The following is a 19419-nucleotide window of genomic DNA, read 5'->3' as shown; positions in this document are numbered from 1 at the left end:
GAGCACCCTTCAAATTTCTTGCAGCTGAAACCTTGGCAGACATAAAGTATGTTTTAGGGTTCCTTATTTCAAGTAGTTGTAGTTTAAGAGTTCTTAATTTTTAACTTTACCATTTATTTATAGTTTGGTATAGCAATGAAAAATATCTAAAATATATTTAATTAAAAGTATGCTACAGGGAAATAAAAATAAATAAAATAATTTTTTGTGACTGTCCACAAACACAGAGAGGTAAAAACTTAGAAACTTTTCACACAAATGTAAGTATTTGTGCAATTTGGAATGTCGATTTTTATTTTAGGATACTTCACATTCACATTCTGGATCACAACGGAACTAAAAATATACCTGTTTGCAAAATTTCACTGAAGTTCTGTTTTAAATTTTTCAATTACCTAAGTCAAAAGGCAAAAAAAAGGTCATTCAAATACTTAAAATCAAATTATCAAAAATTTTTATAGTTTCTATTTTATCAAGATTTCAGTACAATATAGGATGTGATATGGTCTTATCAAGAAATATGGCATATATTGTAAATAAAATATTTGCACATGCCATATATAAAATACCATATGAAGACACAATGCTAAAGCCCAAAGACGGAGAAAAAAACCCAATCATTTTTAGAGAATGCATGGCTGGTTTTAATCAAAATTTCCACTTAAACACCATTTTCCAAGGACATATTCTTCAAACAGCACACATCCATCCAAATACTGATGCTCACCCAAGGAAGCTTGCTTATGTCTCAAGAAAAAAAAAAAAAGCATTAAAAAAGTATTTTAAGTTTCATGTGGTTTTTTTTGCATACCTTCTGTTTTACATGGTTTGCAGACTGAAGTGTTGTGGGATAATTTCAGGTATTTAGCAGATGTTAAATGGATGTTGCTTCGAATTGGACAGGAATACCTGCAGTTTTATTGGCTTGTATAATTTCAAACAGATGCACTAAAAAAATGCTGTCATGTAGAGCCTATCAATACTGAAGGCACTGGACTGAAGCAAAGCTCAGAGTTCACAGAAAGCAATAAGTCTGAACTCAGCATCAAAAGGGGGAAGCATTCTTAGTGCTGAATTATTCTGAATGAAGCTGTAAAGTGTGAGCTGGGAATTTCTCTAACATCATGCTGCTGTTGCTCACACCAGAATAAATGTGTTAAGCTTCGTGTTTGCATAGCAGCACAATAAGGCTAATTAAATACCTCTTATTGGAGCTGAACTTAAAAAATAAAATTGTTCACTAAAAAAAGAAGGGAACCTGAATAGGAAATAAGCTCACAGGTGGAGACAAAGAGAACAAAGGTTGGCATTGGACAATTGCTACTCTGAGGTTTCAACAGCTACTGGGAATTCAGCCTTTTTCCAATCCAAAGGAAATCTGTGGAAGCCTCAAATGCTACTGTGAGGTAACTGCTGTCAAACGCTGTTGTACTTACTACTTGCACCTCAATATGAATTTTTATTCACACTTTTTCTTATTTGACTTATTCCTACAAAATACAAGCTAATGCACAGATTAATAAATACAACACATTAGAGCATGCTATACCCACTTTCTATGAAGAAGTTAGGAGCAGACAGTAAATATGCATTACCATATCATGAATAATTTTTTTAGTCATTAAATCAGGTCACCGAAAAGAAGAATGCTTTCCATGTAATGCAAGTTAGAATAGAACATGAAAGATGTTTAAGGAACAGTAAGGGAGCCCAATGCATTTTAACAACTATTTAAATAATTGCTATTCCAAACAAATTATTTAAGTTTGGATCTGATCATCCTGACTGATGTGCTGATATTTGGTTACTGCTCACCCTTCAACACTTTTTTTCTTCCAGAATCAAAGCAGAAAGGTCATCCAGAACAATCAGGAACTAAAGAGCTGAGTATCTCTTGCAGCTTAGTTTATTGCCCCAAATTTTTGTTACATAGATAAATAGATACTAACTCAGACATGGCAATACAAATGCTGAGGTCACTTGACTCTGATTTTAGCTGTAAACGTGGTTCTTTATGGGTTTTAATGATAAGCATATCAAGTATTGAAGTCCTAGCTGTTCTGCAAAGTCTCTCATGTTACATTATTTCATCACCACAATACAATAATAGAAAAGAATATAATTATGTCACAAAGTTCAGCTTATGAAGTTGTGTATCTGATTTCGTATTATTTCTGTATTGTTACAACAATGCAACTTAGGAGTAATCCTTAGATGTAACCTTAAAAATCACTGAAATTTCTTGAATCTCACTGATCTACCACAGCAATCCTTATGGACACACAGCACAGTGTGTAATAATACACTTTGAACATGCAGCAGTACAGAGATAAACAGTACTGACAAGTAAATGTACTGACAAGACAAGTATATTGACTAGGACCCACTGCAATTTATGCTCAGTGAGAAGATTTTGTCCTGCAAACTGCTGGAAACCATCAATACATGCAATGTTTACACAATGATCAGTGTGTGATGCCTTTGATTACAGGATGTCTTGATAGATTGTATTAAGATAGTTCCTCTCAATGACTTACTGTGGGAAATACTAAAGGTAAGAAGACTTTCAGAAAGCTGTGAAAACAAGCCTCAAAAACAGAGAGAGCAGAGAGCTTAGAGTCAGCTGCAGCTGCAAAGTCTGAAACTAGAAAAGATGCAATTTGTACAGCAAGCAAGGACATGAAACAGTAATTTGAGTTTTTAGGTTTAGCCAGGATAGACCTTAAGACTGCAGAAAAATATGCCTAGGAAGATAGTAGAAGGTTTTAAGCTTAATAATGGAGTACTGTGTATTGTTAACAGAAAACATGAAAGCAAACATTGTTTGAAGGTGTATCTGTGCTTTTAGTGATTGGCTAGAACAATTATCTGTCAGTTTTAGCAATATGCTATTGGCTGGAAAGTTTTTAAAATGCCCTGTAACAAAGAAATTTTTAGCTGCTGCTAGCAAGATGTGAGGTGTTGCCATCTTTCAATTGTCTCAACTTTGTAAATGAGATTAATGTTCTAACAAAACTCAAGGAACATATCCCAGCAAACCTGTCCCATTTGTGAAAAACCTCCAACACAACTTCTGCTGCATTCTTCACAGTAAATCTGGTTTATTAATATAATAGATGTATATTTAGCATTTTTTCCTTCCCTCTTTCTGCTTGGCCTACTGCACTATCTCTCACTAGACTGCAAACTGCAGCAGACATAAAGACTATTAGTCTACAATAATTTCAGAGAAATAGGCATGCTAGACCTAGAACCAGAAAATAAATTATAGAAGAACACTAGATGGAAAAATAAAGATTATAAATGGATTGTTTTGATTTTGCACTTAAAAGCATAATTTTTTAGATGCTTAGTGAAAATTTTCAGATATCTTTGGCATAGTTTTTTATTAATTAGGAAATCATTCTTCCTTATCATTTTGCCCAAAATGTTCTCCCAAAAACCTCACTCAAAGTCTCTCTTTAAAACCTAACATGGCATGGATATGATTGCAAATTTCACTCCTTGGTGAGAAAGGTAGGATGTTTGACTAAAGTAAATTTTCTAAATATCAAGAAATGATGGCTGCTGAACATTAGAAAGCAAATACATTTTTCCAAATTATTTGTGAAATGGTAAAGGAATAAAGCAGCAAGTTATTTCATCAAACCATGCTAAAGAATGCCATTTCTGCTTGCTTATCCTAAGAAAGGGGATCTATGTTCCAGATTTACACTCACATTATGAAGGTTATCACCCTCAGTATTTCTGCATTTCATTACAATTCTCAACATGAAAGAAAGTATGTGGGTCCCTCTTCTGACATCCAAACTCCTTGGTGCTATCCAGCAATGCTTGCTTCACTTCAGTAAAATTAATCACACTTTAATGTTCAAAAAGCAATCACTCACTGAGAAGCTGATACAGACAGCTCTTATTTTTTGGTGACACAGCAAGACTTGGTGTGCACTTTAGTTCTGGCTTAGTAATCTCAAAAAATTTTATCATATGAAATACCTCATCCACTTACACATTACTTAACATCAGTGAATAATCTTCAAAGCTAAGGATGCCTCAAGGAGGCTTTATAATCAGGTCATGGCAAGCACCCTTTCTGAACAGGGAGGGTAGAGAGTTTATAGTGTTATCAACACAATGTTTTCCCCAGTATTACAGGATCCTTCATCATAATTCTCCTTTTATAAAGACCTTGGCTACTTGGATTTACTTTTTATCAGTGCTGTTTCATCATTCCTGCCCTATTTCTTCATCCCATTGTCTGTCCTTACTCATCTGCTGATGTCTCTCTCTATATCTTTAATTACATGTGATATTCCCTTGAAGCTTTACTTTCTTGACTCATAATATTTTTTTCCTCATTCTCTGTCTTCCCATAAAAGTGATGAGAAATTCTTAAGGAAGAAATGAAATTAATGGTAAACTCTGACCCAATATATGTGAAGAGGAGAAAAATAATACTATGAAATTTTAAAAAATATTCTGAGAGCAGAGAGCCCACATTAAGGCTCTGGTGTGACAAAAGGGAAGGATAAAAAGCCTTTCTAACATCATGACACAACCTCTACTAGGTTCTTTAAATTCCGGAGAGAAATTTGGAAAGATATCCTGCATGACATTGGCCCTTTGAAAAAACAGGAAAATAAAAAATACTTTTTTGCTGAACTGTACAAAGAAATACCTACATCATGCTAAAAAAAATTATTCAACAAGGCATACACTGATATAGACTCCAAGTACCAATTTAAATTTCACTGCATGTAAACATATGTTTTTTAATCAGTGGCTATTCCTAGAAGTTATATACTCATTATCATTTATGCTGGGGACTCAAAACTACACTGGCGAGGTTGCTGTCTGACAACACTAAATAAGCACTTAATGAGGTAAAGCTCATTGTCATCTAAAATACAGACCATATGTAAGGCAATTCAAGAATCTGAATTACAGAGATTATAGATGATGCACAGGAGACCAAGCATAAACTGATTACAGTCAGATTATTAACTCATGTGCCTGCCTATGTGCTAGATTGACTTGCAGTGACTTTAAGAACAACAGCAAGAAAAACATGATTTTGTGGGTTGGATGCTCACTGCTAGAACCTGTGAACAGATAAATTATTATGGGATTTATTCCTAATGTATTAATACAAACAGGTCTGTGAGTTTGGTGGTTTTTAGCCATAGAACAAACAACTGCCTTAAAAAATGCCCAACTCTTCTCAGTTTCTTGTGGTAACATTTTGCAAGGTTTTGAAAATTCCTCAAGTCATAAAGGTGTAACATGATGCAAGAATATTTCAGGTAAGTTGTGACATTTATTCTGCAGCACTTTTCCTGCATGTACCCTTCATACAAATACTTAAGTACTGACTGTGACTCAGTTTTGCATTATGATGGTTTACCATGTCACTTGTTGCAGTCTACAGTAAAAGCTTATAAATGTAGAAAATACAACATTTTGTCTAATCCTATCTGTTGGTATGTATCAAATTAAAGAACATCTTTCTGTTGGTTTTCTTATTTTCTTTTTTTCTGTTAGAGCCAGGATTAATGCTTGGGAAATGCAGTTTTCATGTTTGGACTCAGATGTTTATTAATTCTCATCTATAGTACAGTCTCACGAGTTGTGAGTTCTAGCTAATAAGGTAGAAAATGTATCTGTCTCTAACTCTTTCCAAGGTCTTTTAAGCACAAGTTGTCCAATAACAAGATGACACCTAGATTATTTTACTTGTAGCCCAATGACCCACCATCCATGGTCCACAATGTGGATTTTTTTCACTCAATTACAAAACATCACTCAAACACATAGAGAAGAAGGTAAAAGAAGAAGAGCTTTGCCTATGCCCTAAATCCTCCATATTGCTTTATATATATATTACTATATACCAAAACCTCAAAATCTAAGTTTTGCACCCTGTGATATCAGATACAGACTTTTATTCAAACTACACACCCATAACCCCAGTGCTATCATCCAACTTTGGAAGCCTATTCCACAGCCTCAGGTCAAATGTAGTGTTCTCTTGAGGGTCAGTGCCTGTCAGCACAGAAAGCCTCAAATTCTTAGCCTCCAGGGTTCCAATACCTTTCCTTTCTGTTTAGTGGGAAGACAGAACAGCCTTTCAGTCTCATGGACTGGTTTAAGAAGTTCACCATTAAATGGGAGAAACAAAGGCAGAATTACAACTTCAATGCATTCTCCTAATAATGGAGAGGCTTCAGTTGGTAAGAAAGACAGAACTCAGACTTACTGTGCATTTGTTTGGCTTCTCTCCTGAGTGGACTCTCATGTGGATCAGCAGTTTGTAACGGGCATTGAAGGGCTTGAACCTCCGAGGGCAGCCTGCCCAGAAGCAGGTGAAGTCCTCCCCTTTTCTCTGGTCGATGTGGATCTTCTCTATGTGCCTCACAAGCTCCTCCTGATGGTCGTACACCTTCCCACAGTCCACCCAGCAGCAGCCATGCTTGCCATTGAAGTCATCCAGCTCATCATCCTCCTCCAGCAGGGCGCCTGGGGTGGGAGGCATCCCCTGCAGAGGGTGGCTGTGGCTGGGGAGGCTGTGGGGATGCTGGTGTTGGTGAGCATGGTATGGTGGAGGTGGCCCCTGAGGAGGAGGAGGTGGAGGTGGTGGTGGTGGCAGCACCAGGGGTGAGAGAGGCACGTCAACAATAGGGCCTGAGAAATCATCCAGCTGTTCATTTTTCAGGATGTCCATCACCTGGCTGTCCAGGGGCAGCACGCCCTGCTGGATCACCATGTTGTTTGTGGCCAGCATCTGCAAGCTGGCTTGTTCCAGCTGCTGCATCCGCTGGTACTCACCTGTCCCGTCCTCAGCGTACCCTGGGAAGGCAACGCTGCCATTCGCCATGGGGAAGCCTTTCTGGGCAGCTGAAACAGAGCAGTTTTGGGGTATACAGCTTCCTCTCACTCCCAGAAAATGTCCATAGACCTCAGGCTGTGGGGAGATGCTCCCTGGTGATGCCCTGGAGCTGTTGATGTAGGCCACCAGGGAAGTTGGGGATGTCCGGATGATTGTGTTGAACTCGATCCCGATGCCGTCAGACAAGGGAGACAGAGACAGTGCTCTCTTTTTGGAGCGGGCTGCTTGAGACCAGACTGAGGACTGGCAAGGGCTAGAGTAAGGGGTATTCTTATTTTCCATGCCATATAGGTAGGATGGTAATGAGTTACTGGACATAGATGCTTCGGGCAAAAGATTTATCAAGTCTCCCAGCTCGCTGTCGTTTTGTAAACCATGGTCAGGAGGGACAGAAGGAAGTGTCCTGTACCTGTGTGACCACTCTTGTTCAGCACTCAGAGGGGAGTGACCTTCTGACAAGCTCAATGTTGTAGAGGCCAGAGACTCACATGACAGGAGTGACCTGAAATAAAGGCACGATAAAGTCAGCAGTTAGACAATTCAGAAGTAGATCTTTTACCTCCACACACACACTCTTAAAATTAAGGGAAGGCTACATGTGAGAAAAGTTCTCTCTAATATTACGTACTCAAGTTTAGCACATTCAGTTAATGTACCAGGAGTTATACAAAGACATGTAAAAGGTCATGTAAAAGGTCACTTAGGAAATCAACTTTAAAACTTAAAGATTTTGCAAGAAAGTTACTGAAAAGACTCTTGATCTACCACTGCAGAAATTATTGTGTGTCTCTTCATCAATTGTGATGTAAATAGGTTTGGACTTCTAAAGCCAAAGCATTGTGTTCCTGCCTTCTATGAAACTCATATTGATTTGAGTCACCTACTGTTTTTGCTTGAAAGAAAACAGAAAGAAAACTAATCCGCAGAGAATAAATATTCAGCCCAAATGACTTTGTCAACTGTAATGCATACAAATACTACAAATACTTCCCTACACAAGTTTTATACATCAAGTTTATAAATGTAGATAATATCTAACTTTACAAAACAAACAAAATAAATGAGCAATGCAGGAGAACTGGCTGAAGAGGTTTCTTAGATTTGATTTGAAGATCTGCCTCCAAGCCAGCAATCAAAATTTTTCACAGAAGTGTAATCTTGCTGTTATCATTCATTTTTCACAGATTTATTATGAAACTTCTTTATGCTGCAGATACTCTTTGGATATTTTTAAATCCCTCAACATATAGGCCCTTAAAAGTATTGTTTTCTACAGAAAGGAATAAAAAGCAAATAAAAGGGACATCAAGAGCCCTGACTCATGGCTGTAAATGCTGGCTAAAGGTTAACTGGATTTATTTCTTTGTTTCCAGTTCACACCTGGGCAGACTTGGATTTCCTGCCAGCTAGTGGTGCTACCAGTATATAAATTTCTATTTTTAAGGAGCTCTTGCAACAGGAAGAACTGAGTAGGTACCTAGATAAACCTGACAATGTCACAGAAGCCCCTACACCTTATATTCTGAGGATTAATTCTTGGGTTTATTATTTTCACAATTTTAAAGAAGAGCAGAATTTCAATGACAGGTCAAGGACAGGAGGGGAAGCTTGGCATAAGAGAGAGGAGAAGCATCTTGCAGGTGCTGTGTCTTAAGACAGCTCAGAAACAGGGAAAATGCAGCTTAAAAAACCAGCAAGCCTTGCTGCGGTGGCCAGAGGGAGAGATGGTTAAACACCCCTTTGCACAAGACACTTGATTAGTAACGTGTGGCTGATCTGCTGTGTCAGAACAAGAAACATCCTGTTATGATCCAATGTCAGTGCAGGGAACTGTCATGGACCTTATGCCACTCCACCAGGGCTGAAATGGCACTTGCAAAACAAACTATAGACAAAAAGCATGATTAGCATGCTGACTACAATTTGCATTGAGAGAAATGAGTGAAAAATGAGACTGCTCTGTCAGGTCAGTCTGCTGCACCATTTAGATCTAAAGAGATGACTGTGAAAAAGCTGATTTAGGCTTAGTTGACTTAGTTGATATCAGTATCAAACCTGGTTTGTATCATAAATGTTCAGTTACCTATTTTTCAGAGAAGTGCCTTTACTATGTAGAACCAAAGACATTATGCACAAAATTATATAAAAGAGAAGTGTACCATGACAATGTAGGAAACCCAACCAGGTTTGATACTGAAATCAACTAAATCAATTAAGCCTAAATCAACTTTGTTAAAGCACAGGTCATTATAGGGTGATTAAATCATGCTAGTATGTTGTGACCCCAAACAGAGATCCAGTTTTCAGCAGAGCAAGACAAGTAAGGTTTGATTTCTCCATCCTATGATGTATATATTCACACTTAGAAAGTATAAGGAGAGGGTGGCAGTGTTTTGCCAGCTTTTCTTTAAATTTTTATTTTCTCTTTTATGAATAAAGAAAAAGAAATTGTGCATCAATAAAAAGTCTATTTTTGTACTGACAAGAATTTTAATCAGATGTATAGTAGGACCAGTGTCATACAAAAAGCTACTAATGCCTAACAGAAAGGGGCATACCCATTGGTGAATCTGAAAAAAACCTGTTTTTTAAAAGTCTCACAACAGGACAAAAATAAAAAGCTGGCCCAGAATTTCAAGTATATAATAAGAGCCAGTTATTCTGAAGAAGCTGCAGCACTTCAGCATCTTAAATAAATAAAATAAAATAAAATAAAATAAAATAAAATAAAATAAAATAAAAATCCAGCTTTCAAATAAATGAAGACTAAAATTCAGCCCTGTGATTAAGTATTTTTCTAATAGAGGGGAAATAAATGCACTTAATATGAAAATGAGGGACCAGATCTATCAGAGTGCCAGATTCTCAGATCTCAGGCATTAGTTGGTGCATCTGCTTATTGCAAACTAAACCGGTTTGAGTTTGGACCAGCAATTTCATTAACATTTGCAAGAGATAACCTGCAATTTCATTGTATTCTCCCTTTGTGTAAAGAGGCCACAATGTCAGAGTATAATCCAGAATCTTAAACATAAACATGGAAGAGTGAAAACTATGGTTTTCTCTCTTTTAGTGGTCTTCTATTTACTAGCCAAGAACCCTTTGTCTTTCCTAGGTCTTTTTATGACTTGAGTCAAAGCAAATGGCAGTACCACATCTGGTTTCAAGCAACACAACTGAATACTCAAAAAAAGTTTTGCAGAAACTCAAAAAAAATGGGGAAGGTTTTATCCCCCATGGTCTATACACCAGAATCTGATGCTATGTGTAGCAAAACTCTCATTTTGCCAACTGTTTTCTTTCTTGCGTCAGTAAGAATCAAGAAAAATCACTTCAGATTTGGTAAATTCAACAAATAATCTGGTTTGGATTGAGCTGCCAGTGAACACTGTTCATAGTGCCTGAGAGATAAAATCCAGAGAAAGGACTCTGCCCAGGAAGAACCTGTTAACTTCACTTAGACAAAAGTAGTTTATAGGTCAAGAAATTTCATCAAAAAACAAAACAGAAGCTCAAAACGCAACAACAAATAACCTACCTTCCCAAAAACACCAATAAAAGGAAAAAAATCCACACTGTTTTGACAATCTGTGAGTTAAAATCTGACTTTAAACTTGTTTTCCCTATAAAGCAGACAAATGGAGGCAAAAATTGCTGAAATAGACATTTTTTTGTGGGACAAACTTATTTTATAACACCTTCACTGATAAATCATTAAAAGGGACACCACAGCCTTGATTCTGCCAGAGTTTCAACTTCAGTTTGCCCTTAGTAAATGTTTCTTTGAAATAAAACTAAAACTGTGTCAGTGCTGACATAGTACATCCAACCATGTTTTGGAACCATACAGGCACACCAAAAACTTAAGTAAGTAAAAATTATCTAATTATATTTTTCTAGCATCAGCTTTATTTGATCTGAAAGGCATGTCTTTGGATTTGTCATTTGTCATCATCTTAGCACTGAATGGTTTTTGCTGACATGTTACATAGGAAGCATAATTAATTTTGTAAATTTTCCCAGGGCAGTCAGTCTTCATAAAAAAGTGACAGAAATGTTAGAAATTGTCTTAAGAGTAAAGGAAGGTTTTATTCCTTTTGAATAGTACCAATATAAATTATTTCAGGAATGTCCCTTGGCTTGTAACAAAGCAACATGTAAATAAGTATAAATTGCTTTGAGAATAGGGACTCTTGTGGTCTTTTGTAAATAAGAAGCTACATTTCAACTCAGTAAGCAATGGGGAATCTAGATTCCAAAATAATACACTAGAGTATTTTCTCACTGTATGTTTAACATCCAGGATATGCCTAATGTATTTACAAGGTGGTTCTCAAATATTTGTTTTCCTCTAATTTGTGTTTGTTGACAAAACTCAAAGTCATAATCTCAGAAATTATTTAAGCATATAAAATTAATAAATAAATATTTATCTGTGGGTAGTGATATAAAAAGGCAACATTTATGGGAAGTGGTCATGGCTATTTTTTACCTTCTGAACAGAACTAGGAAAACTAACAAGTTTTCAAGGACAAATGATCTGATTAATTATGTAAACAAATCATTTGAAAGCAAAAGCATTTGATGAGGAGAGAGGAACGTGTGCAGAGCATTTATGGGGTTTTGTCTGTCTTTGGTGTTACTTGAAAGCACCAAGTGGCACACTTAGCATTATGTAATGTGTGGACTATTTCTGCTTTCATCCTCAATAACACTTCCTATACCTAGTACAAAAATCTAGTTTGTGACTATAAAACAGCCTTTATCTAATTAAAAAAGTCCTATCACACACAGATTTTGCCTGGCCAAATTTCAACCATCATTTGAATGATCCAAACAGTATGATTATAGTTGATCTGAATTAAACTGCACAGAATTCAATTTCCTGCAGCATAAAAGAGAATGATTTTCCAGTTTTAATAATCAGAAATGTCACATTTTAATTGCAGAAAAATTTAAAACCCCCTCCTCTTAAAGTACTGAATACAGAAAGGTAATTGAGGACCTTGTATCTGATGGAGAAGCACTCAGGCTGGGAGCATCCATAGACCTTTGTAAGCTAGGGCTGATCTGGCTGCATGCTGATGGAAGCTGATTCACTGGAGGTGGAAGAGGTCCCAGCTGTTGAACTGTCATGGGATTGCTGGTGATTATTGCATTGTTGCCTCTGCCTTTTCCAATGGACTTGCACTTGTTTCCATAACCAAGGCCCCCTGAAACAAACAAAGCAGGTTAGTATTTACCTCTCATGAACCCATGATGAGGCACAGAACTCACTTGCAAACTCCAGAAAGTAACAGGAATCCTCAGAGAAGGGCAAAACAGGGGAGCACCACAAGAATTTTGCACGCTTCTCAGAACATAAATAGAAATATTCCACAGGGCAATAAATAGATTATGCATGTGTAAGACATGTCAAGTACATAAATTAAAGACCAGGCATGACAGAAAAACACCAAGAAAAGCACCAGGTAAAAGAGCTCTCAGCTGAGGGACAGCTCTCTACGAAGAAGACAGGAACAGAGAACCCAAGGAGGCTGCCAGAACAGCACCATGTCCTACCAAACTCTGCAGCTGCAATCCATGGCAAGCCCTTCCATCATTCCTACCCCCAGCCATGCAAAAAACAAGGAGACCACACAGACTGCAGTGCTGGCTGCATAGTTCCATCAGCAGAAGAGAGTTACAGCTGGAACCCAGCATTCCTCAAAGGTCTAGGTAGAGGAATCCCAGCTGAATCAAACTGAGAAGCATTCTAGGCTTTCTTTAAAAGCCACAGTCTGCCCTTAATCACTGCTGCCATGACTCAAACTGATGGCTCTTACACAGTAACACAAAAGGCACCTGGCCATTAGGACATACCTTCAAAATGCCCAGTGTACTCTGTCCTGTGATCTAAATCTCTGGTAGTTTACAAGATTGCCCCCATTAAAAAAGTAACTGAGATTAGAAAGCTAAAATGCAGGTCATAACATGGAAGTTGCTGGACATCTAGCAAATACTCATCACAGCTGGAAATTCATAATTAGACAATTCACATTCCTAGCTGCTTCCTTGTGTTCAGAATACTTCACAAAGCAGGACAGCAAGATCAGGACAAACAGTGAAAAGTATTTAAATGTAAACCATTTTCCTAAATTACATCTACTTTTGATATGGGCATACAACCCATACAACCTTTTCTCCAGGTTCTTCAGATGGGTTGTGGACTGCAGAGGGAAGTCCATGAAGGCATTTATGGCTCTCCTAGTCAAAGGAAGAAAATCCAAATCCCTCAACCCCCTCCAGATCAAATAGTTCCAAAGACAAACATGTAAAGAGAATTCCTAATTCTGCACTCAACTCCACTTTGTTGTGTGGACACCACAATAAAGCATTTAAGCTCTTGTAGGATCACTGACTGTTCCCACAACAGATGTTCAATTAAATCAAAAGAAAATAGAGAAGGTATTTTAACTTCTTTCCTCTGAAGCAGGAAAAGTACATATTTTGAACTCACTAAAGCTGAATCAATGTGCTACTCAGCAGTTGATTTTACAATGTTACATATAATTAAATTGGAACCAGTAGCAAATATTAAGCAAAAAATATAAGTTGTCTCTGATAATAACGTGATCCTCCTCTTAGCAAAATGCTGGATGGGGTGAAATAAAAAGTTTACAAGTCCCATTAACACTATAAAAATACATAATACAACATAATATGTCTATTTGTGCTCAGTTACCTATTGTAACGGAACTATTTTTCAGTAATCTATTGTAAATGTTCAGTTACCTATTTTTCAGAAAAGTGCTTTTAGAGTGTAGAACCAAAGACATTCTGCACCAAATTATACAAAAGAGAAGTGCACTATAACAATGTAGGAAACTCAATCAGGTTTGATACTGAAATGCAGTTGTAATGCCTGGAGAGAGTGTTTGTGTGCATATCTAAAAATATATACACCTATATACATATACACATGTACACATATACACGTAAATACATATACATAAATAAATGGAATCATTAATAATACATAAATGTAAGTTAAATAAATGTAAATAAATTAAGAAACTGTACCAAATATATACTGATCCTTTCCTGGATGGTGCCATTAACACACTTCACCTAGAGGCCACTTTAAACAAATTTCAGTAGTAACAATAACATCTGCTTTATCACATCAGGAAATCAAGGACTGTGCGTTTTTCAGATTTCCATTAGGGAAAGGCCATATGTCATCTCCAACAACAATCTGCAAATGATACAGTAAAATTGCTATTTATTCATAACTAAATCTGAGCTGCTTGAAACTTACATGTCAGAAAAAAAAACAAAAACAAAAAAACCCAGATCCCAGCAGAAAAAGCAGAAAAGGCAGTAGTGCCAAACAAGTGCTGTTAAATACAGAAAGTTGCATCTTCAATGCATCCTGGTTTCTCTTTCAGTTACAGGGTCTGCTGTTAGTATCTGTGTATAAACAGTACCTCAGGGATGCCAACAGCAGGTAAGAGAATTTGCTGTGTTATGGTAAAGATGATGACCAAAAATGGCCTGGTTGATAGCCATTGAAAAGAAAATATGAGAAATTAAGTACTTTGGAGAGACTGTATCACTGGAATGACAAACTAAAGCTATGCAAGACTCATGAACGTTTGCCCGGACTTTTCTCTGATGCAGAAACAGAAGCAAGAGGTTTTTTTCTTTTCACCATTGACAAACATTTCCTGTTATGAGAAAAAAAAATAACAATTCTCCCACTGAAAAGAAGGCAGGGGAGATTATCATGAGAGAATAAATTATCATCTCCCACCACTGAAAGAGACTGCAAAGTCAAAAGGATGCTGCTGTGGAAAGCCAAATCATAATAACATTTCATCAGCTGCTTCATAAAGGCGTAAATGTGTCAAATGACCTTCATTAATACCTTGTCTGTGCCCTGCAGGTCACTGAACAGCATCAATTTGACCTGAATCAGACAGCAGTATACAATTCCATCTATGCTGAATCAAGTCTGAGCTCAAGATGGGAAGCTTTTTCTGACTTCAAGCCCACCACAAAAGTGGGCACAAGAGCACATCTGATCCAGCATAAAGTTAAATGGACAAAAAAATGGACAAAAAATGGACATGCATGAGCCTGCTGCTAAAAGGCAAGCTGACAGAATGTGTGTTCAAAAGCTCTGAATAAATGTCAGCTGCCACAATGACAATGTCTGGCATCAGCATTTGGAACCACATACCCACAGTGCCACAGGCACTGTGAACCCTCAGTTCAGGTTTCCCAAATCATTGTCTCTAAGCCTGAAAATTTCAGGACAGTGAAAGGACAACCAGAAGTTCCTCAGTGCCTTGAATCCACATCAGCTGAGACAAACAGGGAACTCTCAGGAAGATATCAGTCAGTTTAAATGACATTGTAGATTCTAAGAAAAATATATAAGCTAATATTTTAAATAAGTACAAGAAGTAATCCCTTTTCTTTTATACTAGGATATAAATCAGGAGACAGTCCAATAAAGCCAATAACAACTAAGGAGGTGGTATCAGCCCTGCAGTGGCTCATTGTAAGAGTTACAGCTGACCAGAGCAGATCCTTTATTCCAAATAAACATAATAACACATAAAACAAAGCTGCTCCTTATCAAGAAATAACAGTAATAGTTAACAAGTAGAAACAGCAAAAAAAATTTATGGAAATATTTTAATCTGTTTACTTCCTCATTCATTAGCCTGCCTATTTTCCCTGTTTATTCTCTATAGTTGGTTAATGGCTAAGCTTCACTCAACCTTGAAATGCAAAATTATTTCACTGCAATCTCCTGGAGAACATCCAAAGAATGCAGAAAAATACAACTGCTTTAGATACACAAAATTTTAGATGAGATTTTCTTAATTTATGTAATTCTCTTACTTTTTGGAGGAAGAGTCCAATATAAAATCAGTTTCATTTTAAAACTAATTTCTTTTATCAGATATTGACTGAAAATGAACCAATTTCTTTGTATACTTCTCCATGTCAAGAACAACATTTTGTTTATTCTGCCAAGTATCTCAGGTTACAAAACGAAACTAATTCACCAAAGCGTTGAAACTGTAAACTATGCTTTCCATACATGGAAAATCATGGTCAACAAAAACATATAAAAGCAGAAACAGCTTTAATTTTTAGGTATTCTGGAAAACACTACCTACATTCCAAATACATAACACCAGGTCAAATTCAAACATCACTCAGACTAATAAATTCTATGGCTACTGAACTAATCACTATGAAACAAAGCCACTAAAGTGATCTGAAAACCTGTTAGAGCAACAGCTAAAAATAAAAGAATTGCAGTAAGAGAGCAGAAGTTATTTCCCCAGGGGATTTTCTGTGTCCACGTACACAGAAAATGTACATGGAGAATATTGTAATGTAAAATATTGAGAGCTATGGGAGTGGTTGGTTTTAATGCTTCCCTCGTATCAGGCTTCCACTGTTATTTGTGTGAACTCTTTATTCACCAAAATGGGCAGAAAAGAGAAAAAAAAAAAAAATGTGTGGTGTAAGACAATAAATACAGAAGAGGGCAGAGACCAGAGGAAAAAGGCTGACTGTGTGAATGTATCCTTCACATAGATTAAAGGACCTTGAAGTTTCTAGGTGAACTAGACAAAAAATTCAGTCACAAGAACATTAGGTATGAGCTTTCTTTTATGGCATGCAAGCTGGAATTTTTTTCAAAGTACAAGTAAATTATTAAACTATGACTCAAAATTTGCTGAATTATCATTTGTGTTGCAAGTCTTACAGAATATTGTAGTTTTTCAACTGCAATACACCATGCAGATACTATGTGCTAGTGAAACAGTGATTCTTAGCATTTATTATCTTTAAAAACAAAACAAAAATTAAAAAAGAAATCAAGGATTTGTAGTTAGAGAAAAAAAAAAAACCCTGAAATTAAGATCCTAAAAGCCCACTGGTTTTAACATCATGGTTATGATCACAGCCTGTGTTTTTCTTCACACAATTAACAATGGCTTTTAAGTAACAAATTTCTTCAAATCCTTTGGCAATATCCACTGTGAACACCAAGTTAGACACCCATTAATCTGATTAGTACTGAATATACCCATGTTCTTCACTGTTCACAGAGACCTAATCTTTACAATCAATAAAAATAATCCCAAGAAAATGCACTAAACAGAATTATATGATGGCATGGTACTAAGAGACAATACTGTGTACGCACTTTAAAGATTCTTCATGCTTCAAATCTTGTAAAGGCAGTTTTTTTCAGCATCAGAGTGCATTGGGTTAAATTAACTTGCACTAATTTTCCAATGTTATTTGCAATCTTTGTATGAAGTAACCAAGCATGTACTTCCAGCAACTCAACTGTGAGACAAAAGAGACTGACAAAGCACAATGAAAAACAATGTCTCCCTTCAACTGGAACTAAGGTAAAAAATTATCCAGAACAGACCAGTGAAAACAATACCTCACAGGTGATTAACTTAGCTGGTTTAGAGCAGACAGCAATGAGATCACCTACTTCTATGGAACACTTTAACCACTAAATTTAAACAAATGAAAACAGTGGTCTTGTAATGACTAAGCTAAGAATACATTATGAAACAGTCAGGTTCAGGAAACTTCCAGGAAAGAACAGACACAGTAAAACAAAGGTTTTCAATTGGATCTGCAGACATCTGTAATATCTCATGCTAATCTTGAATCAGTTTTATCTATATCAGGAAGACCTATCAGTTATTAAAAAGTTGTTTTGAAATCTACTTTGGGTTTTTTTTTATTTTGCATAAAATATAAGACGTTATCAGTTAACTAGTGCACATACAAGTTAATGTTTAACTGAACTAAAATATAAATGTTTTAGCTGCAATGGGTAACTCCCTATTTGTTATCAGTAACATTAGATGACTTCTGCTTTTGTCCTTATTAGGATAATATGGTATGTGCTTTTCTATTGCAGAAAACTTAAAGTTTTACACATTTGGTTTGTACTATTACTTTTCCATAGTATTAGTAACCAGTTTCTATTTACAAAACTTACCCTGACTAGTTTGTATTTCTGAACTATTAATACACTGTGCAAGCCTCATAATCAAATAGCTGGTATAAATCAAGAGAAACTCTATTAGAAGTACAATATATGAACCTAATGGTGAATAATATCAGGTGAAAAACCCACCAAATTTCATGTTTTAAGTTTCAGTATTGGCCAGCTTCTCAGAATACCACTACAATACAGACAAAGAGAAAAGAATTATTATAATCAAAATGGAAATTTACAGGTATTTGAAAGAATAGAAGATAGTTGTATTGGAATTTGAGATAATAGGAGACAACACCTTCCAGCTGCAGTGCCACTGGGCAATTACTGCCTGATTCTGACTTGAATAAACACAGATAAATATCAGTATGTATGGTGAGACCATAGAGTACAATTTCACTTACATGTGGCATTACTTGGGAAGCAGATAAAAAATAGTATTTTTAAAACTTCCTCATATATTATGAATTATAGGATTCAAATGAAATCAATAGGGAAACACTTTGTCCAGTGTTTTAACAGCACTGCAGTCATCTGCAAAATAAGTGAATTGATTCCAGCAATTTGGTTGGAATACTTCTTTGCTGATACCATCTGATTGCAATGCAGCCAACTATGGAGAGGCAATAAGAAAATTTTCTAGAAAATATAATTCTCTGCACTATGCAACACTCCATCTGCCACAACAGCTTCTAGCACTGTTCAACCTTCACTGCACATCTGTGCTTTTCTTCATGTTAGAAATACATTCTTGGAATATTTTCCATTAATTCCTGATTTTCTTTTCCCTCAATTTTAATTGAAGCACGCTCAAAATAACTTCTGTTATCTGAATGTTCCCAACGTTTTTGAAAACACCACATAGGACCTTTGCTGTCTGTAACTCTGGGCACATGTTGATGCATTGCTCTAAAGACCTTATCATCCCACTTATCAAAGCAAATCAGCACAGCAATCTGTTGAAGACAGTAATTTCTGATTTTCTGCTGTGTTCACTGGGCTGTTATCAATCCTCCTTGTGGCACACCTTATGTGTTCTTCTGCCTGCATGGGCAGTGATGGGAAGGAGAAGATCCCTTCTTTCCTCCAGGGCAAGGCAAAGGCAAGACCTTCTGCCTCCTTTATTCACTCAGAAAAGGGGATGCAGCAGAGCATCACCAGGAGGGAGGGAACAGATTCTCAGGGGATGAAGGCTGCCCAAACTCCAGTGCTCTATGAGAAGGATACAAGGATGCAAGGATGATTCCATCCAAGCAACAGTGCAGGAGTCCTGAGCAGAGGAGAGAAGAGCAAGAAGATTGTTTTCTACCTCCAGCATGGGCCAGACCTCAGTCTTCGCCACATATTTGCCAGTGCCAGACGTGCTGCACATCATGATTCAGCAATAGCATGAGTTCAGCAAAAAAAGCATGTAATAAAAGTGTTGTTTAATGTTAAACTCTAATCCCACGTGAGGCTCCCTTTCGAAATCTTAACAGATAATCCAAGGTAT

General features: G+C 36.7%; 1 protein-coding gene and 1 long non-coding RNA gene across 6 annotated transcripts in view; one reads left to right on the top strand and one right to left on the bottom strand.

The window, feature by feature from the left end:
• Window positions 1-19419, bottom strand: part of GLIS3 (GLIS family zinc finger 3) — a 170151-nt gene that overhangs the window by 121094 nt on the left and 29638 nt on the right. For all 5 annotated transcript variants that reach the window (XM_083882937.1, XM_083882939.1, XM_083882940.1 and 2 more), the window contains exons 2-3: window positions 11892-12099; window positions 6257-7388 (exon numbers count right to left, since the gene is read on the bottom strand). In XM_083882937.1, the coding sequence (XP_083739063.1) occupies window positions 6257-7388; window positions 11892-12022 (1263 nt within the window). In that variant the 5' untranslated portion in view covers window positions 12023-12099. The remainder of the gene's footprint in view (window positions 1-6256; window positions 7389-11891; window positions 12100-19419) is intronic.
• On the top strand, window positions 10653-17645 carry LOC310922408. The gene is made up of 2 exons (XR_014592421.1): window positions 10653-10753; window positions 14814-17645. It is a non-coding gene; the product is annotated as an uncharacterized lncRNA (long non-coding RNA).

This window comes from Zosterops lateralis, assembly GCF_965231275.1.
Source record: "Zosterops lateralis genome assembly, chromosome: Z".
In the NCBI taxonomy this organism is placed as follows: Eukaryota; Metazoa; Chordata; class Aves; order Passeriformes; family Zosteropidae; genus Zosterops; species Zosterops lateralis.
The sequence above is the reverse complement of the archived record's forward strand: the minus strand, read 5'-3'. Positions and strand labels throughout refer to the sequence as shown.